At 40.8% G+C, this 19,530-nt stretch overlaps 1 protein-coding gene across 3 annotated transcripts; it reads left to right on the top strand.

Moving 5' to 3' along the window:
* The first annotated feature begins 372 nt into the window (after positions 1-372).
* On the top strand, positions 373-18,546 carry PABPC1 (poly(A) binding protein cytoplasmic 1). 3 transcript variants are annotated; one of them, XM_025265090.3, is made up of 15 exons: positions 375-1,108; positions 4,163-4,356; positions 6,301-6,416; positions 8,658-8,797; positions 10,068-10,162; positions 10,736-10,873; positions 11,060-11,155; positions 13,419-13,691; positions 14,097-14,187; positions 14,669-14,779; positions 14,861-15,015; positions 15,563-15,647; positions 16,187-16,317; positions 16,915-17,008; positions 18,101-18,546. In XM_025265090.3, the coding sequence occupies exons 1-14, from the start codon at positions 916-918 to the stop codon at positions 17,005-17,007; spliced, it is 1,911 nt and encodes a 636-aa protein (XP_025120875.1). In that variant the 5' UTR covers positions 375-915; the 3' UTR covers position 17,008; positions 18,101-18,546. The 3 variants fall into 3 exon arrangements, 2 of the variants coding, with proteins under 2 accessions (XP_025120875.1, XP_025120877.1); XM_025265092.3 differs by lacking the exon at positions 375-1,108 and adding an exon at positions 1,819-1,861; XR_006544849.2 differs by lacking the exon at positions 16,187-16,317 and having other exon boundaries at positions 373-1,108.
* The last annotated feature ends 984 nt before the right edge of the window (positions 18,547-19,530 follow it).

Raw genomic sequence — 19,530 nt, 5'->3', positions numbered from 1 at the left:
TGTGTGGGAGGAGGGGTCGGCCCACCCGACTCCTCAGAGAGCCGCCTGCGAGCCGGTCCTCCCCTCCACTCCCCTCCCCCACGGGCCCTACGCCGCGCGGGGCCCGCCCACACTCCCCCCACCCCGACCCCGGCGCGTGCGCAGAAGCCCCGCCCCTCCGCCCCAGCCCCACCCCCCCACACCCGCAGCAGCCGCCGCCACCGCCGCCACCTCCTCTCCCTTCCTCTCTGCTCTTTTCCTCCTGTTTTTCTCTTCCCTCCTCCATCTCCGCCTCCTTGTCGCCTCCCCCTCCGGCGCTGACGCTCGCGTAGGGCCCTGGCGTCAGACGCGCGGGGGGCGGGGCGAGTGCGGCGGGGGGTATAAGTAGAGGGTGCAGGAGGCGGTGCTTCCCCTTCTCCCCGGCGGTTAGTGCTGAGAGTGCGGAGTGTGTGCTCCGGGCTCGGAACACACATTTATTATTAAAAAAATCCAAAAAAAATCTAAAAAAATCTTTTAAAAAACCCCAAAAAAAAATTTACAAAAAAATCCGCGTCTCCCCCGCCGGAGACTTTTATTTTTTTTTTTCCTTCCTCTTTTATAAAATAACCCGGTGAAGCAGCCGAGACCGACCCGCCCGCCCGCGGCCCCGCAGCAGCTCCAAGAAGGAACCAAGAGACCGAGGCCTTCTCCCGCTGCCCGGACTCGAGACCGCCACCCTCGCTCCCCAGCCGGCAGCCAGCAGCCAAGCCTCCAGCGGCAGCGGATCGACCCGGTTCTGCGGCCGTTGAGTAGTTCCCGATTCCGGTTGATTTTTGTCCCTCTGCGCTTGCCCCCGCTCCCCTCCCCCCGGCTCCGGCCCCCCGGCCCCGGCACTCGCTCCCCTTCTCTGACGGGAAAGGTCGCGCGGCCTGTGGCCCTGCAGGCAGCCGTGCCGAGATGAACCCCAGCGCCCCCAGCTACCCCATGGCCTCGCTCTACGTGGGGGACCTACACCCCGACGTGACCGAGGCGATGCTCTATGAGAAGTTCAGCCCGGCCGGGCCCATCCTCTCCATCCGGGTCTGCAGGGACATGATCACCCGCCGCTCCTTGGGCTACGCGTATGTGAACTTCCAGCAGCCGGCGGACGGTGAGAGCCGGGCCCGGCGGGCTGGCGGGCGGGCGGCCATGAGGCTCAGGCGGCGGCGGGCGGGCTAGGCCGGCGGGCCCAGGGGGGAGGGGGCGGGAGGGCATGTCACCCCACCCGAGGCCAGCGGGCCGAGGCTGGGGCTTCAGGACCCCGGATCCCCGCGCCGGCCGGGGCCCGCGCCGCCGGCAGCCGCACGCCCCTTGCACGCCGGGCCACTTCCTTCTCCGCGACCATTTTCTCGGCCTCAGCAGCGCTCAAACTTTAGGGTGATGACGCGCCCGGACGGTGGGTGAGGTTGGGTTCTAACACCACGCGGCGCCCCCCCCGCCCCCCCCCCCGGTAGCGGCGAGATCCTGGGGGGTGTCGAGCGCCGAGACCCCTTCTCCGGTAGTCGGTGGTGGCGCTCCCACCATCCCCAGGCTGCTGCCGGCGCCCCAGGACAGGGAGGAAGTGCATTTCGTTGCTCGAAAAATACCACGTGTTGAACCCGGTAACCTCCCAGGCCCGAGGCCTCTACCCTGCCGCGGGGCCAGTCGCCTGGGGGAGTCGCGGGGACTTGGAATAAAGTTAATCTGGTTCTGGTGGTCGTCCTCAGGTTTCTGCGACCATTCTCACTAACGTGTGAGTGACTGACGGCTCCAAAAGTGTAAATTACCATCGAGACGTTGCTTTGGGGGTTCAGACAGTTCTTGTAACAGCAAGTTAGGAGAGAGGGGATGTAGAAGATGACCCATCGTTTTCTCAGGCAATTTAGTTAGTTTTGATTTTTTAAATCTAGTAGTTTCGTAGTACTGGTAATTCGGGTTTTTTTTTTTTTTCTTTTTTATTTTACCTCCTGAAATCGTCTCTGGTTTTGAAGGATTTTACTTAAAAATGTCGTCCCCAATTTTGACTGTAAAAGGTTGCTTGTCAGTGTAGTGTGTACTAGACCATTATACTTACGAGGTATTTAAGTGGTGATTTCCTTATAAAAGTGGTCCAGAATATTCATACATCATGGGGAATGATTGAAAAGTAAGGGATTAATTAGTTTGAATGTATGATAAAAAAGATGGAATTAACCTTATATTTTTAAACAGTTCACAGAAATTCGAATATTTGGCAAATAGGTATGTGGCCTGATGAGTTGCCAGGATTTTTCTTTATAGCTGAAATCAATTGACTTGAAAAAGTCATTTTCACTTAATTTTATGATCCATTTTTGCCCTTTTTTCCCTTGGCTACTTGAATATATGTCAAGTATATAAAATATAAGGAATTAATTTTTGTAGGAAAGGCCTTGAAGGTGGAATTTAAAACTTTTATCTCCTTAAGGAATTATTTTGTGGTCAGTTTTTCACTAGGTAAAGTGAGTACTGAGATTTGGGGTAGACAGGCTGTTGAGCCACACCAAGTTGTAAAACTGCACTGCAGGTTTTCTGCCCTTTGCTCTGCAGGCAGTAGTTCCAAATGCCTCTCTGTAAGGATTCTTCCCAACTTTGATCAAGTTTATCACTAAATGGAAGATCAGGGAAGGTAATTGGGGTGCAGATAATCACAAACTGAAGGGTTGATAGAGAACACTTGAACGAACAAATTCTAGAAATGTGAACTTTTGAAACTGACTGTTAACATAGTTTCTAAACTTAACAATTTTAAATCAGAAAAACAAATTTAATTTCTTAGGATTTGAAAAGTTGAACTTCAGGTTACCATGGTTACAGTACACTCACTGTATTATTCTCTATACCAGTAGACTTGTACTGTCACTGCTGAAAAGAAGGTAGCATTTTTCCATCTTCAGTTTCTTTTATTCCTGTATGTATACAAATTATTCTCTTTCCAAATAATTAAGTGATTTTCCTTCTACTCCCCTTTTATTTTGCTACATCGGTGTACTTCTAGAATAGCTTCTGAAAGTGATCAGTTTCCAATTTAACAGGAAAATGTGACTCATTCAAAAGCTCAAGCCAAGTCAGCTAAAAAACTAGGGGAGCTGAGTAGGTGTGGCCAGTTGATAAATGAGCTGACAGCTGATTGTCACTATCTTCTAGAAACTGAAGTTTTCATTTATAGAAAGAAGTGGCCGGAAAATTTGTTTTCTCACTTTACAGTTAACACTAGCATGGCATTTGTGAAAATTGATGTTTCAGAACTTCAAATGGATTGTGTGTGTCCCTTCTTTAGGAACTAGTCTTTTCTACTTAAGAGGATATATTTTTCCATTTAGAGTCCAAACTTCTTTAATAAGTGTTTCTTTAATGGTACAGATGCACATAATTTGATCCTTCGTAGACTCTGAACTCAGATTTTGAAATTTTCTAGCACTATCCAGAAGTAACTAATCAGTTACTAAGTAAATAATCTAAGATAAAACTGGTTTTATATGTATTAATAGTGAGTTGGACTATTGTAAACCAGGTTATTTAAAAAATTTTGTTAATAGCTAAATATGCTCAATTTCACATTAGTTTTTGAAGGTATGACTCAAATGATTCTGAACGGATAAAACCTTTCATTTTTTTTTTAACATGGTAGCAGGAAGTTGTGCCGTGAGTCACTGAAATCCCCCCAATACGTCAGGAACTTTTTTTTAGAAGATGGGCTAGTTTTTGTGTAATACTGACAGGAATAAGCAATAAAACATTTTTAACAAGTAGCAGGGAATAAGTTAAAATGCTTGAAAATCTGTAAACTGCTCTGCTTGTGGATAATCTATAGTTGCTTTTGGTGTCCTGTTATATTGTTTATCAAGCAGATTGTGAAGGGGAAATCTGTTTTTATAGTTAACTAGGAACAAAAAAGCGCTTTTAAATTTCATGGCAAAGGAAGAGATTGCTTCAGAAATATATTAGTTCTAAACAATATGTCATCTGTTAACATGGGAAATTTGGGATTTCTTGATACTTTGTGTTGTATGATATAAATCTAGACTGACAGGTATAAGGTCCAACCATCTTCGGTTTAAAGAGGTAGAGGGGCCATGTGCTCAATTTTTCTCTCCACAATAGATTATATTAAGTAGACTGTAAAAGTTTTGAATAATATTTACTTTGAAAATGTCCTTTCTTGCAGCGGAGCGTGCTTTGGACACCATGAATTTTGATGTGATAAAGGGCAAGCCAGTACGCATCATGTGGTCTCAGCGTGATCCATCACTTCGCAAAAGTGGAGTGGGCAACATATTCATTAAAAATTTGGATAAATCCATTGATAATAAAGCATTGTATGATACATTTTCTGCTTTTGGCAACATCCTTTCATGTAAGGTAAGCAAAAATGTGATAAGTAAACATAATTTACTCTTCATGGGGTTCTCAAGGCAAGAATGCTGAAGTGCCATTCCCTTTTCCAGTGGACCATGATTTGTCAGAACTCTCCATCATGACCCATCTTGGGTGGCCCTGTGAGCTACAGCATGGCTCAGTTTCATTGAGTTAGACAAGGCTGTGGTCCATGTGATCAGATTGGTTAGTTTTCTGTTCTGTGATTGTGGTTTTCAGTCTGTCAGCCCTCTGATGGAGAAGGATAAGAGGCTTATGGAAGCTTCCTGATGGGAGAGACTGACTGAGGGGGAAACTGGGTCTTGTTCTGATGGGCAGGGCCATGCTCAGTAAATCTTAATCCAATTTTCTGTTACTGAGCAGGGCTGTGTTCCCTCTCTATTGTTTGACCTGAGGCCAAACTATGATGGAGGTAATGAAGATAAAGGGCAACCTCCTTCAAAAGGTCCCATGCACGCTCACACTCATGCGCTGCTGGACTGCCCCCAGCCCTCCAGCAGGCCACCACTGACCCACACCTCCACGGGAAACTCCTGGATGCTCATGCACAAGTCTGAGTCAGTCTCTTGTGGAGTCACTGCTCCTTTCTCCTGGGTCCTGGTGTGCACAGGTTTTGTTTGGGCCCTCTCAGAGTCTGTTTACCCAGTCCTGTGTAAGTTCTGGTGGCTCTGTGGTGGGGTTAATGGTGACCTCCTCCAAAATGGCTTATTGCACCCAGAGCCCCTGCCCCACAGCAGTCCACTGCTGACCCGTACTTCCGCAGGAGACACTCAACACAGTTCTGGCTCAGTCTCTGGGTCCCGGTGCGCACAGTTTCACCCTTCCTACCATCTTGCTGGGCTTCTCCTTTGCCCTTGGATGTGGGGTATCTTTTTGGTGGGATCTAACATTTCTCCTGTTAACTCCTGTCAGAGCCTAAATAGGCCCCAAAGATGAAAGTTGGATAAGACAAGGTGCTTGCTCTTACTGAGCACACAGTCATCTTTCACTAGATTATCAGAAACCAGATTTGGAAAATAATTGGGAACGCTGGTGTAGGTCAGAGAACCCCATGCGAAATACTTGGTTCAAAACAACAAACTATCCATGGTGGAATTTGTCTCATAATAGAGGGTTATAAAAATTAAAATTAAGTAATAAAAAAATTTTAAAGTGATAATAGTAAAAATATATCTAGGAGTTTCTCTGGAGCTGTTGTGGGTAGTGTGAGCAACTGAACTGAACACTTACTACAGTGTTGTAGCCGTGTGCTTCGGAGAAGGCAATGGCACCCCACTCCAGTACTCTTGCCTGGAAAATCCCATGGACGGAGGAGCCTGGCAGGCTGCAGTTCATGGGGTCACTAAGAGTCACATACGACTAAGCGACTTCACTTTCACTTTTCACTTTCATGCTTTGGAGAAGGAAATGACAACCCACTCCAGTGTTCTTGCCTGGAGAATCCCAGGGATGGGGGAGCCTAGTGGGCTGCCATCTCTGGGGTCGCACAGAGTCGGACACGACTGAAGCGACTTAGCAGCAGCAGCAGCTGTGTGCTTAGTCGCTCAGTCTTGTCCGACACTTTGCAGTCCTTCGGACTGTAGCCTACCAGGCTTCTCTGTTCATGGGGTTTTTCAGGCAAGAATAGTGGAGTGGGTTGCCAACCCTTTCTCCAGGAATCTTCCTAACCTAGAGATCAAACCCCCATCTCCTGTACCTCTTAAATTGCAGGCACACTGAGCCATGGGGAAGCTACTTGTTTATTCCTTAAGATAGCAGCTGTGCTTTCTGTTAATAGATATCTTTATTTCCCAAATACCGAGGTTAGGTAGCTGACAAGTTATCTGAACATTGGAAAAATCCTAAATCAATAGTGACAAGTTATCGGAACATTGGAAAAATCCTAAATCAATAGTAAGTAATGAAAAATTGGTATACATTTTTCCCTAGGTGGTTTGTGATGAAAATGGTTCCAAGGGTTATGGGTTTGTGCATTTTGAGACACAAGAAGCAGCTGAAAGAGCTATTGAAAAAATGAATGGGATGCTTCTAAATGATCGCAAAGTGTAAGTATAAATATGAAGTTAATCATACTTCAAATCTGTTTTTAATAGTTAAAATCAGTTCATCCATTTTACAAGAAATATATTTGTGCTCAAAAGAGATAAGAGTGAAAATTAATAAAGCATATCTTGGTAGATTTTACAATTGTGTTTACTCCATATTTACTGTAACATACAAATAACAGTGAATTAATACAATTGGTCAGCATTCAAACCAAAAAGAGAAAGGAGAAACTAGGTATGCTGAAATATAAAGCTTTCCCAGAAATAAGTGCATAGTTGGAAAACTAAGAAATCCAGGCAGAAACTGTCATAATTCTTAAGGTAATAATTAGCCCATTTTACATTCAAAACTGGGGCTAAAATGATTTGCCTATGTTTTACATGCTGGTATGACAGATAAACTGGGATACAAATCTGGTGGATAAATTCAGAGCCCAGGGTAGCTCTTTACTGGCCTTGTTAGTCGCTCATTTGTGTCCTAACTCTGTGGCCCCCCATGGATTGTCACCTGCCAGGCTCCTCTGTTCAGTGGAGTTCTCTGGGCAAGAATACTGGATTAGGTTGCCATTTCCTTCTTCAGGGGATCTTCATGACCCAGGGATCGAACCCGGGTCTCTTGCTTGGCAGGCAGATTCTTTACTCTGAGCCACCAGGGATTGTTTACCCTACTCCTACGATTATTGTAATTGTGACAATTTGGCTCCCTTTTTCCTGTAAAGATAAATCAGAAATAAATCAGAAGTCTTCATGGTTTATTTTTTCTGAAATAGACTTGTTCTTGAAAGTTGAAAAGTTTAAAAATGATGATACTGATAAAACCTCTGTAAGACTTTCTGCTACAGCTTGTAAAAATACAGATTTTTATGAGCCCAAAGAAATTACAAATCTATGCCAGTGGATTTTTCTTATCTGGGCAGATTCAGCCTTGAGGTCATCTTGTAAGTGATCTGTGAGTTCGTGTTGCCATGTAAACTGGGGTAATGGCACACAAATTGGGTTTGGTTCTTAGAAGTCAGCTACAGCACTCTTAGATCTGTGTCAGGTGGCATGGTCAGTCTGCTCATGGAGACTCATCCACATGGTGTTAGCTGTTTGAGTTCTGTCAACTGCATGGTTAAGGAAAAGAACCTCATATGTCTAAGAAAACCAGCAACTTCTCAGTGGGAACAATGTTTACAAAGGATAATTCTTAAAGTTAGTACATCTTTAGATGAGAAAAATGTTCAGCATCACTAGCATTTACAGATGAAAATGTCTGGCGTGCCAGCAATGGTTTAGAGGAGAAAATGGCTACCACTGGTGACGGCCTAGATTAAAATAAGAACTTGATTTATTGCTGTTTTCTGAGTATAAAATTATATAATCCTGTTTGTGAAAGCAGTTTGTAGGTATAAACTTAAGGTCATTTATATAACCTTTGAACTGCCGTGATTTCTACAGTGCTATCCTAAGAACAAGTAACAGTCTTGTAAAGTTAAGGCATTATTTATAAAAGCAAAAGGTTGCGCTAGCCACAGTGGAATAATGTTCCCATTGAGAATATTTATAAAACTAATTGCATGGAGAAGCACCACTGTTTGGAGGAGGGAGATGAGGGGGGTTCTAAAGAGAATAAAATCATAGGTGTCTTCTCTGAAAAGAAATTGTGCTAGATAGACTTAAACACAAAAAACAAAAAGACACACTAATACTCAGTCATGTTCCAGGTGGAATTACCTGATGGATCTTCACTTTGATGTTTATTCACGTATTCTGCAGTGACACGCATACTACTGTTAGACTGCAGAAAGCCTTATTTTATAAACACTTGTGTTGATAATGTCACAAAGAAATTCGTCCCAGGCTGTTGGGTGTGTGAGGACAGAATTCAGTAGCATAAATTTCTGTTGTGGAAGAAGCCATGTTGCAAAACAGCAATGATCCAAGTTTTGTCTCTTCACTGGCCTGCTCCATGTGTACTTCCATTCCTTGCATTTCTGGATAGAATCTTAACCCAGGTTAGCTAGGACAGCAAAGGAGTATATTAGGAAAAATATCTTTTTTTGTGGTTATAGTTGGGAGGTTTGTTACATTTGGTGCTTTTATTTTTTCACTTAAGACCCTATTTCTGTTTTATAGTGTGCCCTTTTTATTAGAGATTCTGAAATTAGCAGTGACTATTACAGAATCACCTATCAGGCTTAATTAACCTGAACTTCATAAAGTAGAACCTAATTTTACAGTTCTTACATATTTTATTAGATTTGTTGGAAGATTTAAGTCTCGTAAAGAACGAGAAGCAGAACTTGGAGCTAGGGCAAAAGAGTTCACCAATGTTTACATCAAGAATTTTGGAGAAGACATGGATGATGAGCGCCTTAAGGATCTCTTTGGCAAGTTTGGTAATGTGTCTGAATTAAATTTTTATATTCACATTGTTAATTTTGGATAATATTTTATACTAAAAATAAATAAGACTTTTCATGGTACTTTAATTTTGTAGTTAATTTGGATTAAGCTACTGATAGTCCATTATAGTAGCATATAAGTAAAATTCTATCCAGTTTAAAGGTCAGTAGCCTTGCATTAGCACAGTAAGTTGTGACTGTGTAATTGGAACAGACTTTAAAAGGTTTTGCCATGTTACGAAATTGTGCTGGATTTATGCACTAACAGATCGCATCTCATCAGAGGCATTGCATGTGACACAGCCAACTTAGGTTGGAATGTAGTCTTTAATTATGGGTTAGGAAAGCTGGCCAGCTTTAGGGTATTTGGCCAGTCTCAGCATCATGTTTGAGCAATTCAAAATAATAACTTTCAACGATCCAGATTTTCCAGTGAAGTGTAACCAGTCTCACTTTAGATAGTTGTGTAGCTAATCAGAAGATGAACCTGACATTGTACTCTTGCAGATGATTTGCTTGCCCCTTAACTTTGCTTTCCCTTCTGGTTAACTTAAAACAGGTGTCCTGTTTTTTTAAGAGCATTTCAAATCATAAAGAATGAGGAAACGTAATCCTTTACTATTGTCAAGCTGTCATGCCACATTGAACCCTCTAAACAGTCTTATCTGTGCCCATAAATCTTGCAGATTCTCTGTAATTAGATGTGATTTTTTTTTTTTTTTAACCTTTTCCCCCACCTACCTAAAATAATACCCAGTTCAGTTAAGTCTATTTTATTGAGGGGGTTGGTGGGGGAGAAGTGTGTCTTCAGAAACATGCCATCTCCAGGTACTTCTGTGTTGTCTTCCCCAAAGGTCAAACCCTTTGTTTCCTCTACTCCCTGTTGAAAATCAAGTGGGCCAAGGCTTAAGGAATTCTTAAGAAAATCAAGTTGTTTTAGAACAATGCATCTGTTTTGTACTAAATGCTAAGAATAAATTAACTCTGTCATTTACATTTGTCTGAAACATACCGCCTTAAATGGAAGGAGGAATATTTCAGAGAAAGACTTTACTTAGCTTCTTAGAAGAAATAAAGGGTCTTTGAAGAGAATGTTTAGTGCCCATGATAGGAGAGAGGGTAATTAGAGGAGGAATAAATTTCTGGAGGTTTGGGATTTTCTTTAATCCCCATTTTTATATTCTTTTCTGCACAGCTTTTTTGAAACTTGAAACATATAAACTAAATGTATGGAATATATTTGAATCATTAAATTTTTTTTCAGGACCTGCCTTAAGTGTGAAAGTAATGACTGATGAGAGTGGAAAATCCAAAGGCTTTGGATTTGTAAGCTTTGAAAGGCATGAAGATGCACAAAAAGTAAGACTTAATAATTATCAGAGGCAATGTGGGTTTTCTGTATGTTATAAGAAGTGAGGGATATAAAGTTGAGTTGCTCTTGCATCGAAATACACAAGCATACGGCTGGCTATTCTACATGTTGTATTTCATATGTATTGTTTTGAATTACTTGCATTTGGTGTATTAGTTTTGAGAGTACAAATTGAAAACTTATATTATGTCTTAAGACTTCCCTGGTGGCTCAGATGGTAAGGCGTCTGCCTACAATGTGGGAGGCCCGGGTTCAATCCCTGGGTTGGGAAGATGTGGAGAAGGAAATGCCAATCCACTCCAGTATTCTTGCCTGGAAAATCCCATGGATGGAGGAGCCTGGTGGGCTGCAGTCCATGGGGATGCAAAGAGTCAGACACGACTGAGCAACTTCACTTCCCTTCACTTCTTCATTATGTCTTAAAACCTCAAAGTTGAGTTTTTGTGGTGGGTCCATCTTTAGCTTTTATAATCTAACCGATTTTCTTTTATTGTTAAAAAATGAACTTATTAGTGCAAGTTAGTAATTAAAATTTTGTGTTTTTGGTTTCTTTTGGTAAGGCTGTGGATGAGATGAATGGCAAAGAGCTCAATGGAAAACAAATTTATGTTGGTCGAGCCCAGAAAAAAGTGGAACGACAGACAGAACTTAAGCGCAAATTTGAACAGATGAAGCAAGACAGGATCACCAGATACCAGGTTCATTTTTTAACTGAACAAGTAAAACTAAGGAGTGAGGAAACCTATTCTATGTTCATTTCAGTTACTGCCAGGTAACTGGAGGGTTTGAGAGGGGAAAAGGAGAGGAAACATGGGATAAGCTAATAGGAAGTATGTTTAAGTACCACTGGTTTTCTTTTTCCAAATTTTTTTTTTTATTTTAAGGGTGTTAACCTTTATGTGAAAAATCTTGATGATGGCATTGATGATGAGCGTCTCCGGAAGGAGTTTTCTCCATTTGGCACAATCACCAGTGCGAAGGTAAAGCATGTGATGCGTATCTTTTTTTTAAGATTTGAGAAAAATATGTGCCCATGGATGTATGTATATAAATTTGATATTTCATACTGGAGTGTTGTAAGAGAACTTGGAGTATGATAGTATTTATTCCTGAATGTGTTTATCCTTTATGTTCCCTGAAAAGCATTTAAATGGAGTATTGTGCATCCATTTATTTTGAATGTATGAAGAAGCATGCATGTTTTACAAAGGAGAGTCTTTATAAAAAGTCCTTTTTAAAAAGAAGTCCTTTGTGGATCACTATATCACTGTTGGCAAGGAGATAAAAAGTTTGGCAAGAATTTATTCTGAGAGAGGAGGTCGTTATGTTAATTTGATAACACTCGCTGAAAAAACATTGATCAAGACAGAAAGGTGACAGCTCCATGCTCAAGTCTGGCAAAGGACTTGGTTGCCGTCCCAGATACTTTCCATGCTTGTATACTTACGTATGCATACAAACTTTTATAAAACAGAGTCATAGTATACCTATTCTGCAGTTTGTCTTTTTATTTACAGATCTGGGTACATATTTATCTCAGACATTTTCTCATTTTTCACTCAAGGCTGGCTATTCATGGTATAAGTGTACCATAATTTATTCTGCTGTGCCCATATTGTTGGACATTTGGGTTACTTGCGTGTTAACAGTATTAGACCTGCCACTCTAACATCCTCATATATCTTTGCATGTATACATACCAGTATTTCTGAAGTCCTAGAGTTGAAATAGCTGGTTAGTGGGTATGTATATTTAACATTAATATGACAGAATTGTCCAGAAAGGCTGAACAAATTAAATTACTACTAGTCTTGTCAAGTTAGTAGAAAGAGATACACATCTTTTTAAATGAGACATGCTATTTACGTGTTTACTTGTTTAGCCTGTTCTTTGCCTGTTTTTACATTGCATTGTTTATTGATTTCATAGGGAGAATTTCATGTCAGCTCTTTGTTTTATATTGCAAATATTTTTTCCAAGTCTTCCATTTAAGACTTGGGGGTCTTGTATCATCTTAGGTTTTCCCTGTATTTTGCATTTTTTGTTCAGAGTCAGAATCTATCTGGCAATTGTAATTGTTTCAATGTAATGTGACTATAAGCTCTACGTTAATTCAGAATTATCCCATTGTATCATATACTAGATAGTCCAAAGTCCATCTTTTACCCACTGTTCTAAAATGTAAGCTTAACATCCCAAGTTCCCGTACTTGCATGGGTACAGTTCCCGTACTTCTAGACTCTTGTTGAGATGTAATTGACATAAAACATCCTCAAGTGTACAACATAGTTGTTTGATATTTGTGTATACTGCAGAGTGATCACCACGATAAGTCTAGATAACATTTATTACCATAGATTAAAATTATTTTTTTCTTGTAATGGTAACTTTAAAGATCCATTCTCTGCAACTGTCAGATAAGTAACACATATTTACTGTAGTCCCCACACTGTCCCTGTACATCCTGTTCGTTTCGTCCCTAGTCATTGCTTCCCTGTGACTTTATGCCTAGGAGTTTGTACTTTTTAACCACCTTCATCCGTTTCCCCAAGCCTCCTGCCTCTCTGGCAGCCACCAATCTGTTCTCTGTATCCTTGAGGCCAGTTTTTCGTTGTGTTCTGATTCCACATTTATGTAAGACCATGAATCGGGTTTATTGCTCTTTTGTTTGTTCCTGTGTCACCAGCATGATGTTTAATACAGACGTATAGCATGCGTACATGTAGGTCTACTGAGTAGTTCATTTCATTTCCTTACTGCTTGTTTAAAAAATCTTTGGAGTTATTGTGAAGTTTCCTGAATGTTGTTTATACCCCAATATTTATGGCCCTATGGTTGTGAATGTGAAATTTTAACTTTAAAATGAGACTCAACTGCTTCCCCCACCCCAAAGAGTAATAAAGCATCTTGTCAGCTTGACTTATTAGAATAGTTAGATTTTAATTGTGCATTTTTAACTAAAATTTAGTAGGCTTTCAATGTATTTAGAAATTGAACCTTAATATTGAAAATCTAAAAACCTTAAAGTTTCTGTTGTGTCTCCACCCCTTTACTTTTGCTTGGCTAGGATAACGCATGCATGTCATTTACCCTTAGTATTTGGATATTAACGGGAAAATTGTGGGGGAAAGGATGAAAGTATTGACAGGGTTAAGTGTGAGGTGGTGGCTCTAGTTGATACTGTCTTTGTGCCTCATCCTTCTATTGCATTAATTGTGTGGTTTTTTAATTTTCTTTCAATAGGTTATGATGGAGGGTGGTCGCAGCAAAGGTTTTGGTTTTGTATGTTTCTCCTCCCCAGAAGAAGCCACTAAAGCAGTTACGGAAATGAATGGTAGAATTGTGGCCACCAAGCCATTGTATGTAGCTTTAGCTCAGCGCAAAGAAGAGCGCCAGGCTCACCTCACTAACCAGTATATGCAGAGGATGGCAAGTGTAAGAGCTGTGCCCAACCCTGTAATCAACCCCTACCAGCCAGCACCTCCTTCAGGTTACTTCATGGCAGCTATCCCACAGGTAGGTTCTAGAAAAGGACAAAAACCTCATGAAGGTTTTCCTGTTAGGTCACCTTCCTTTAATGTTTTGTCATTCCGCCCCCCTCCCCCGCCAAAAAAAAAGAATAAAGTCTTAAGATGAAAACATTGAGATGTGAATTATGATTGGATTTGAACAATGCTTAAGAGTGTGCATGCTATGTACTAAGTCACTTGAGCCGTGTCTGACTTTGCGACCCTATGACTGTAGCCCCCCAGGCTCTTCTGTCCATGGGATTCTCCAGGCAAGAATATGGGAGTAGGTTGCTGTGCCCTCCTCCTGGGGATCTTTCCTGGAGTGTGAGGACCTTTTAACTGTTTTGAACATGCATAATGTGTTGTATTATCTGCTTTTTCTATGACTGATATGTTTGCTTGCTTCCAACAGACTCAGAACCGTGCTGCATACTATCCTCCTAGTCAAATTGCTCAACTAAGACCAAGTCCTCGCTGGACTGCTCAGGGTGCCAGACCTCATCGTAAGCTTTTTTTTTTAAGTTGCAAAGTATTTGAACTAAAAAACATAAATGAGGCAAATTAGCTGTTATATCCGTACATATAACAGCTAATATATATATAACCGTATAATATCCAATGGTATATTAGCTGTTGCTTTCCGTAATTTATAGTTAACGGGTGTTCATTTTGGGCATCTTTAGCCTTTTGTTCTTTAAAAAGAATCTTAAAATGCTAGTAATATATATGCTGGTTTGATTTTTTTTGTTTTTCCTTTTTATCACAAGTTTGGGAATGCATCCAACTCCATTTCATATTTTTATGCTCTGATGAGAAGTGGCATAAAAGTCTGAAGAAAATGGCAGATAGGAGCCTAAGCTTTTAAAAAATACACTTGTTTATATTTGGTCATTTTTAGTCTTTTGTGCAAATCTCAGCTCTGAAAAAGCAAGATGAACACTTGAGTTTTTCCCAGTTAATGTGTGTTCATGTCTTTAAACGTAGCATTCCAAAATATGCCCGGTGCTATCCGCCCAGCCGCTCCTAGACCACCATTTAGTACTATGAGACCAGCTTCTTCACAGGTTCCACGAGTCATGTCGACACAGCGTGTTGGTGAGTCTTAACCCTTCTCGTAAAAGTTGGTCTCCAATTGGAAATACGAAGATAAATACAAAAAATGTTTTATTTTTTTAGCTAACACATCAACACAAACGATGGGTCCACGTCCCGCAGCGGCTGCAGCTGCAGCTACTCCCGCTGTCCGCACCGTTCCGCAGTACAAATACGCTGCGGGAGTTCGCAACCCTCAACAGCATCTGAATGCACAGCCACAGGTCACCATGCAGCAGGTGTGGATTTGATGGCTTCTTTCTGATAAAGATGACAGTCCTTGATTGCAAGGACTTTGAGGACAGCTGTATGATGTGTGAGAGCTTAAGCTATCTAGAACATCTTGTTGAAGTCCCACTAATGGCTAATATGTAAAAATATGTGCTATACTCCAGGAACTAGAGCAGCATTTTCCCTTCCTGAATTGCTTATGTGGTTTGAGAGTTTTATTTGGCATAGTTGTAAGAAGGGGTGAAATAAAGTTTAGTTTGTCAGATTTGGCGTACCGTTTTTTGGTTTTTTTGACCCCTGGGACCAAAATTGTGGTTGATTATACTAGAAGTATGGTTCCAAAGACTACTCCAGATAAAGAAAATTCAACATCCCTGTGCTTATAATACTTGAGCACTTAGGTGTTAATAGCTGCCTTAGGCTGCATTTTCTGGTTCACTCAGCTTCTCCTGTTCATGTTTAGATTATAGTCTTTATCCAGTTATTTTCCAGTGATGACTGTATTTGTGCTTGCCATTACTTCTGTACTTAGAAATTTTCCCATTTTCTTTCTAGCCCGCTGTTCATGTACAAGGTCAGGAGCCTCTGACTGCTTCCATGTTGGCATCTGCCCCTCCTCAAGAGCAGAAGCAAATGTTGGGTGAGTACCTTTGTCCCACCTGGTCAGTCACAGTGAGAGACTAGAAAATAGGAGGACACTTAGACTGCCTTTGCACCTAAAAATGACAGCTAGGGTGGCGGGATCTGACTGGAATGAATGATCACCATGGCGGTTTGTCTGCTGAACTCATTAAAAGCCTGGAAAGCTATTAAGATGTTGCCTTTGATGGACAGGGTAATGGGGCATGACTTGCCAGGTATCCTACCACATTTTCTGAAGGAGGAGTTTGAAATTTGAACCAAATGAGTAAGCCACTTTGATTTTGACTGAACACAGATTTAACACATAGTTTCATTTCATCTTTTTTTGGCAAACTGATGCTTTCAAGAATTCGTTGCCTTGTGGTAGATCTTAATCCATTTTATACTGATCATCTCATGAAAGATACTGAAATGGTGGATTATGGGTTCGCATTTATTTGCTGTGTACGAAGGGTTCATAAACCCCAGTTTTACTATAGTAGATGCCTTAAAAAATTTTTTTTGATTGAAGGAGTTTTTGAATGTTTTTGTTCCTAGGTGAACGGCTCTTTCCTCTAATTCAAGCCATGCACCCTACTCTTGCTGGTAAAATCACTGGCATGTTGTTGGAGATTGATAATTCAGAACTTCTTCATATGCTTGAGTCTCCAGAGTCTCTCCGTTCTAAAGTAATTTAAATTTATCATTTACCTACCAGCTTCTTATACTACATATTCCAGGATGTTTTGTAGAACATTTATAAGTGCTTTGTACAAGTCATGCACAGTTCTAAAAGCTTTATAAATATTAATTGAAAATCCTAATAACCTATGGTGCTGTTATCCCTATTTTATAGACAGGGAAACTGAAGTATAGAGAAGTTAAATAATTTGCCCAGTTGCTCACAAAGCAGCTAGTGAATGGCAGAGCTCGGTTTCAGATCCAGTCACTGTAACTCCAGCGTCCATTAACTCTTAACTGCTCATCTGTATTGAAGAAAGGGATATTTGCTGATATTTCTGAACTTTGGGGGATTTTTGGTGGGGAGAAAGTAGGAAGTACAAGAGGTTAATAATTCCAAAACAGTGGTGGAATAGAGCCCAAGGGATACAGGTGTATAGTTGGAATGTGTTTTTTTTTCATAACAGTCATTAACACCTTCATCTGAGGAAAGGAGTTTGCATCTGAGGAAAGGAGTTTGCCTTTGTTGGACATTTGTAGGTTGGCGGTTTGAAGCTGTATTCTAATAACTGTTTTTCAGAACCAGTTTGTTTTCGTTTTTTCAGGTTGATGAAGCTGTAGCTGTACTCCAAGCCCACCAAGCAAAAGAGGCTGCCCAGAAAGCAGTTAACAGTGCCACTGGGGTTCCGACTGTTTAAAGTGAGCCTGCCTCCTGTTTCTTATTCTCACAGTTTGACCATGTATTGAAACGTAGCAAAAACTCATTTTATCACTAATCCAAATGCATTGCCAGTTTTTCAAAGAGAAGTCAAGATACAGAGGGATTAACTACATGTTACCCTGGTATAGACTTGAATTTTTGAGATCAAGACCCCTTCAGACGTTTTGCGTAGTAATTTGTGTTAAATAGCTGTAACATGGATTGGTCCTGTGTAGATAGCTGAAGGACTTTCATAGCTTAATAATACATTTTCTTGGGTGGCAGTGATGAAGTTGTTTTTTGGCCTCTAATACTGCCTTTCATTACCCCCCAAGAAATAGGGTGATGTAGCTATGTAGCCAGAGCCAGGCGTGTACAAAGCTTTCCTATAACATAGGAAATAGCTGGGGCTGTGCGGGTTGTGTTCCGTGTTGAAGCTCCTCTGCCCCGCTGTCACCCTGTGAGAGCGGCCGCGCAGCTTGTGAACCAGCAGGGGTGGCTGTGGTTCATAGAGCTTTACAGAGACAGGCTCTCAACAGGCTGAGCCTGGCTGAGGGCTTTCACACCGACAAGTGCCAGTATTGGTCCTCTTACTTTTGTTTTTATTAAAATACTTGACATAACAACATTGTGTAAACTTAAGGTGTGTAACGTGTTAATTGGATACATTTATATATTGTAAGGAGAAGGCAATGGCACCCCACTCCAGTACTCTTGCCTGGAAAATCCCATGGACAGAGGAGCCTGGTGGGCTGCAGTCCATGGGGTCGCGAAGAGTCGGACACAACTGACCGACTTCACTTTCACTTTTCACGCATTGGAGAAGGAAATGGCAACCCACTCCAGTGTTCTTGCCTGGAGAATCCCAGGGACAGGGGAGCCTGGTGGGCTGCCGTCTATGGGGTTGCACAGAGTTGGACACGACTGACGCGACTTAGCAGAAGCAGCATATATTGTAAAATATGACTGTCATTATAGCTATAATTAGCACTTCTGTCACTTAGGTAAAGGTCCTTTCTTTTTAGTGGTTGGAATCATGTTCTGTGTCTTAAATTTGATGATCATAATCTCTTTTCCCCCCACATTTACAGATGATCAGGGACCATGAAAAGAAACTCGTGCTTCACCGAAGAAAAATACCTAAACATCGAAAAACTTAAATACTATGGAAAAAAAAACATTGCAAAATATAAAATAAATAAAAAAAGGAAAGGAAACTTTGAACCTTATGTACCGAGCAAATGCCAGGTCTAGCAAACATAATGCTAGTCCTAGATTACTTATTGATTTAAAAACAACAAAAAACACAAAAAAATAGTAAAATATAAAAACAAATTAATGTTTTATAGACCGTGGGAAAAAGAATTTTCAGCAAAGTACAAAAATTTAAAGCATTCCTTTCTTTAATTTTGTAATTCTTTACTGTGGAATAGCTCAGAATGTCACTTCTGTTTTAAATAACAGAATTGATAACTGAGCAAGGAAACGTAATTTGGATTATAAAATTCTTGCTTTAATAAAAATTCCTTAAACAGTGCATAGTGATGTTATGCTATTTTATTTCTCTTTGTAATTGACTTGGGAAAATAGGTGATAGTTGAAACTGACTTTAAGAGCCTCTTTCATAACAAAGGTACTGATTGTTTTACAGAAGTTTATTAGGTTTATGGAAGAAATATAAAACAATGCCTCTAATGCACTTTATGAAGTCAGATTTCTATGTGAGTTCTTTTGAGATGATTTCAATATATGATACGTTAAGGTTTCTAGGCTGGGAGATAGCTTTTATATCACTTACGTGGTATAAAACAGTAATAACTACTGTGTTTGCTGGACAGGAGAGTGTAGATAATATAAAAATTATACCAAAAACTAGTTACATTAAGTGTACTTAGGATTAGTTTTAAGCCTTAATTTTATAGACTTGTAATTTGACTTATTGATTATTGTGACTTAACTCAGAATAATACTTTTATCATCGAAAGTACTTTTAAATAATGAAGATAATGGGGCTTCTACATTGAGAGGAATGGATTTAAAACACCAGGCTTGGGGCCCAGGGCATACACATTAAACAGGTATCCCTGACCGTTTCAGTGTGCTTTAGAGAATGATCTCGTTTTAACTCTATTTCGTTCTCTACACACTACTGCCAGAGTTTGCTTTGTGAGTTGCATATCTGATTATCACCATGCTAGAATTACCTCAACTGTCTTGCCTTTGGGAGCAAATAAGTCTGTCTAAAGCCTTAGCTATGACAGTGCCAGCCCCCCCTGCATATTGAAGCCCTATGCGTTTCACTGTGTTCTGAAACTCAAGATACACAAACCCCACTTCCTGCCCCATGGCTTATTATCATGCACCTAGTAGGCATTATTAACAGTGATGATTTTGTATTTTGCCTGGCTGCAGTCCTACCCTGACTGTTGAGAGGAAAATAACTTTTATGAATCATGAAAGCTTTATCAGGGATATATCTCAATTTGAATACAGAATGGTTCAAGCCTTCACGTTTTAAAGG

Source organism: Bubalus bubalis, chromosome 15 (assembly GCF_019923935.1).
Source record: "Bubalus bubalis isolate 160015118507 breed Murrah chromosome 15, NDDB_SH_1, whole genome shotgun sequence".
Lineage (NCBI taxonomy): Eukaryota > Metazoa > Chordata > Mammalia > Artiodactyla > Bovidae > Bubalus > Bubalus bubalis.
The sequence above is the reverse complement of the archived record's forward strand: the minus strand, read 5'-3'. Positions and strand labels throughout refer to the sequence as shown.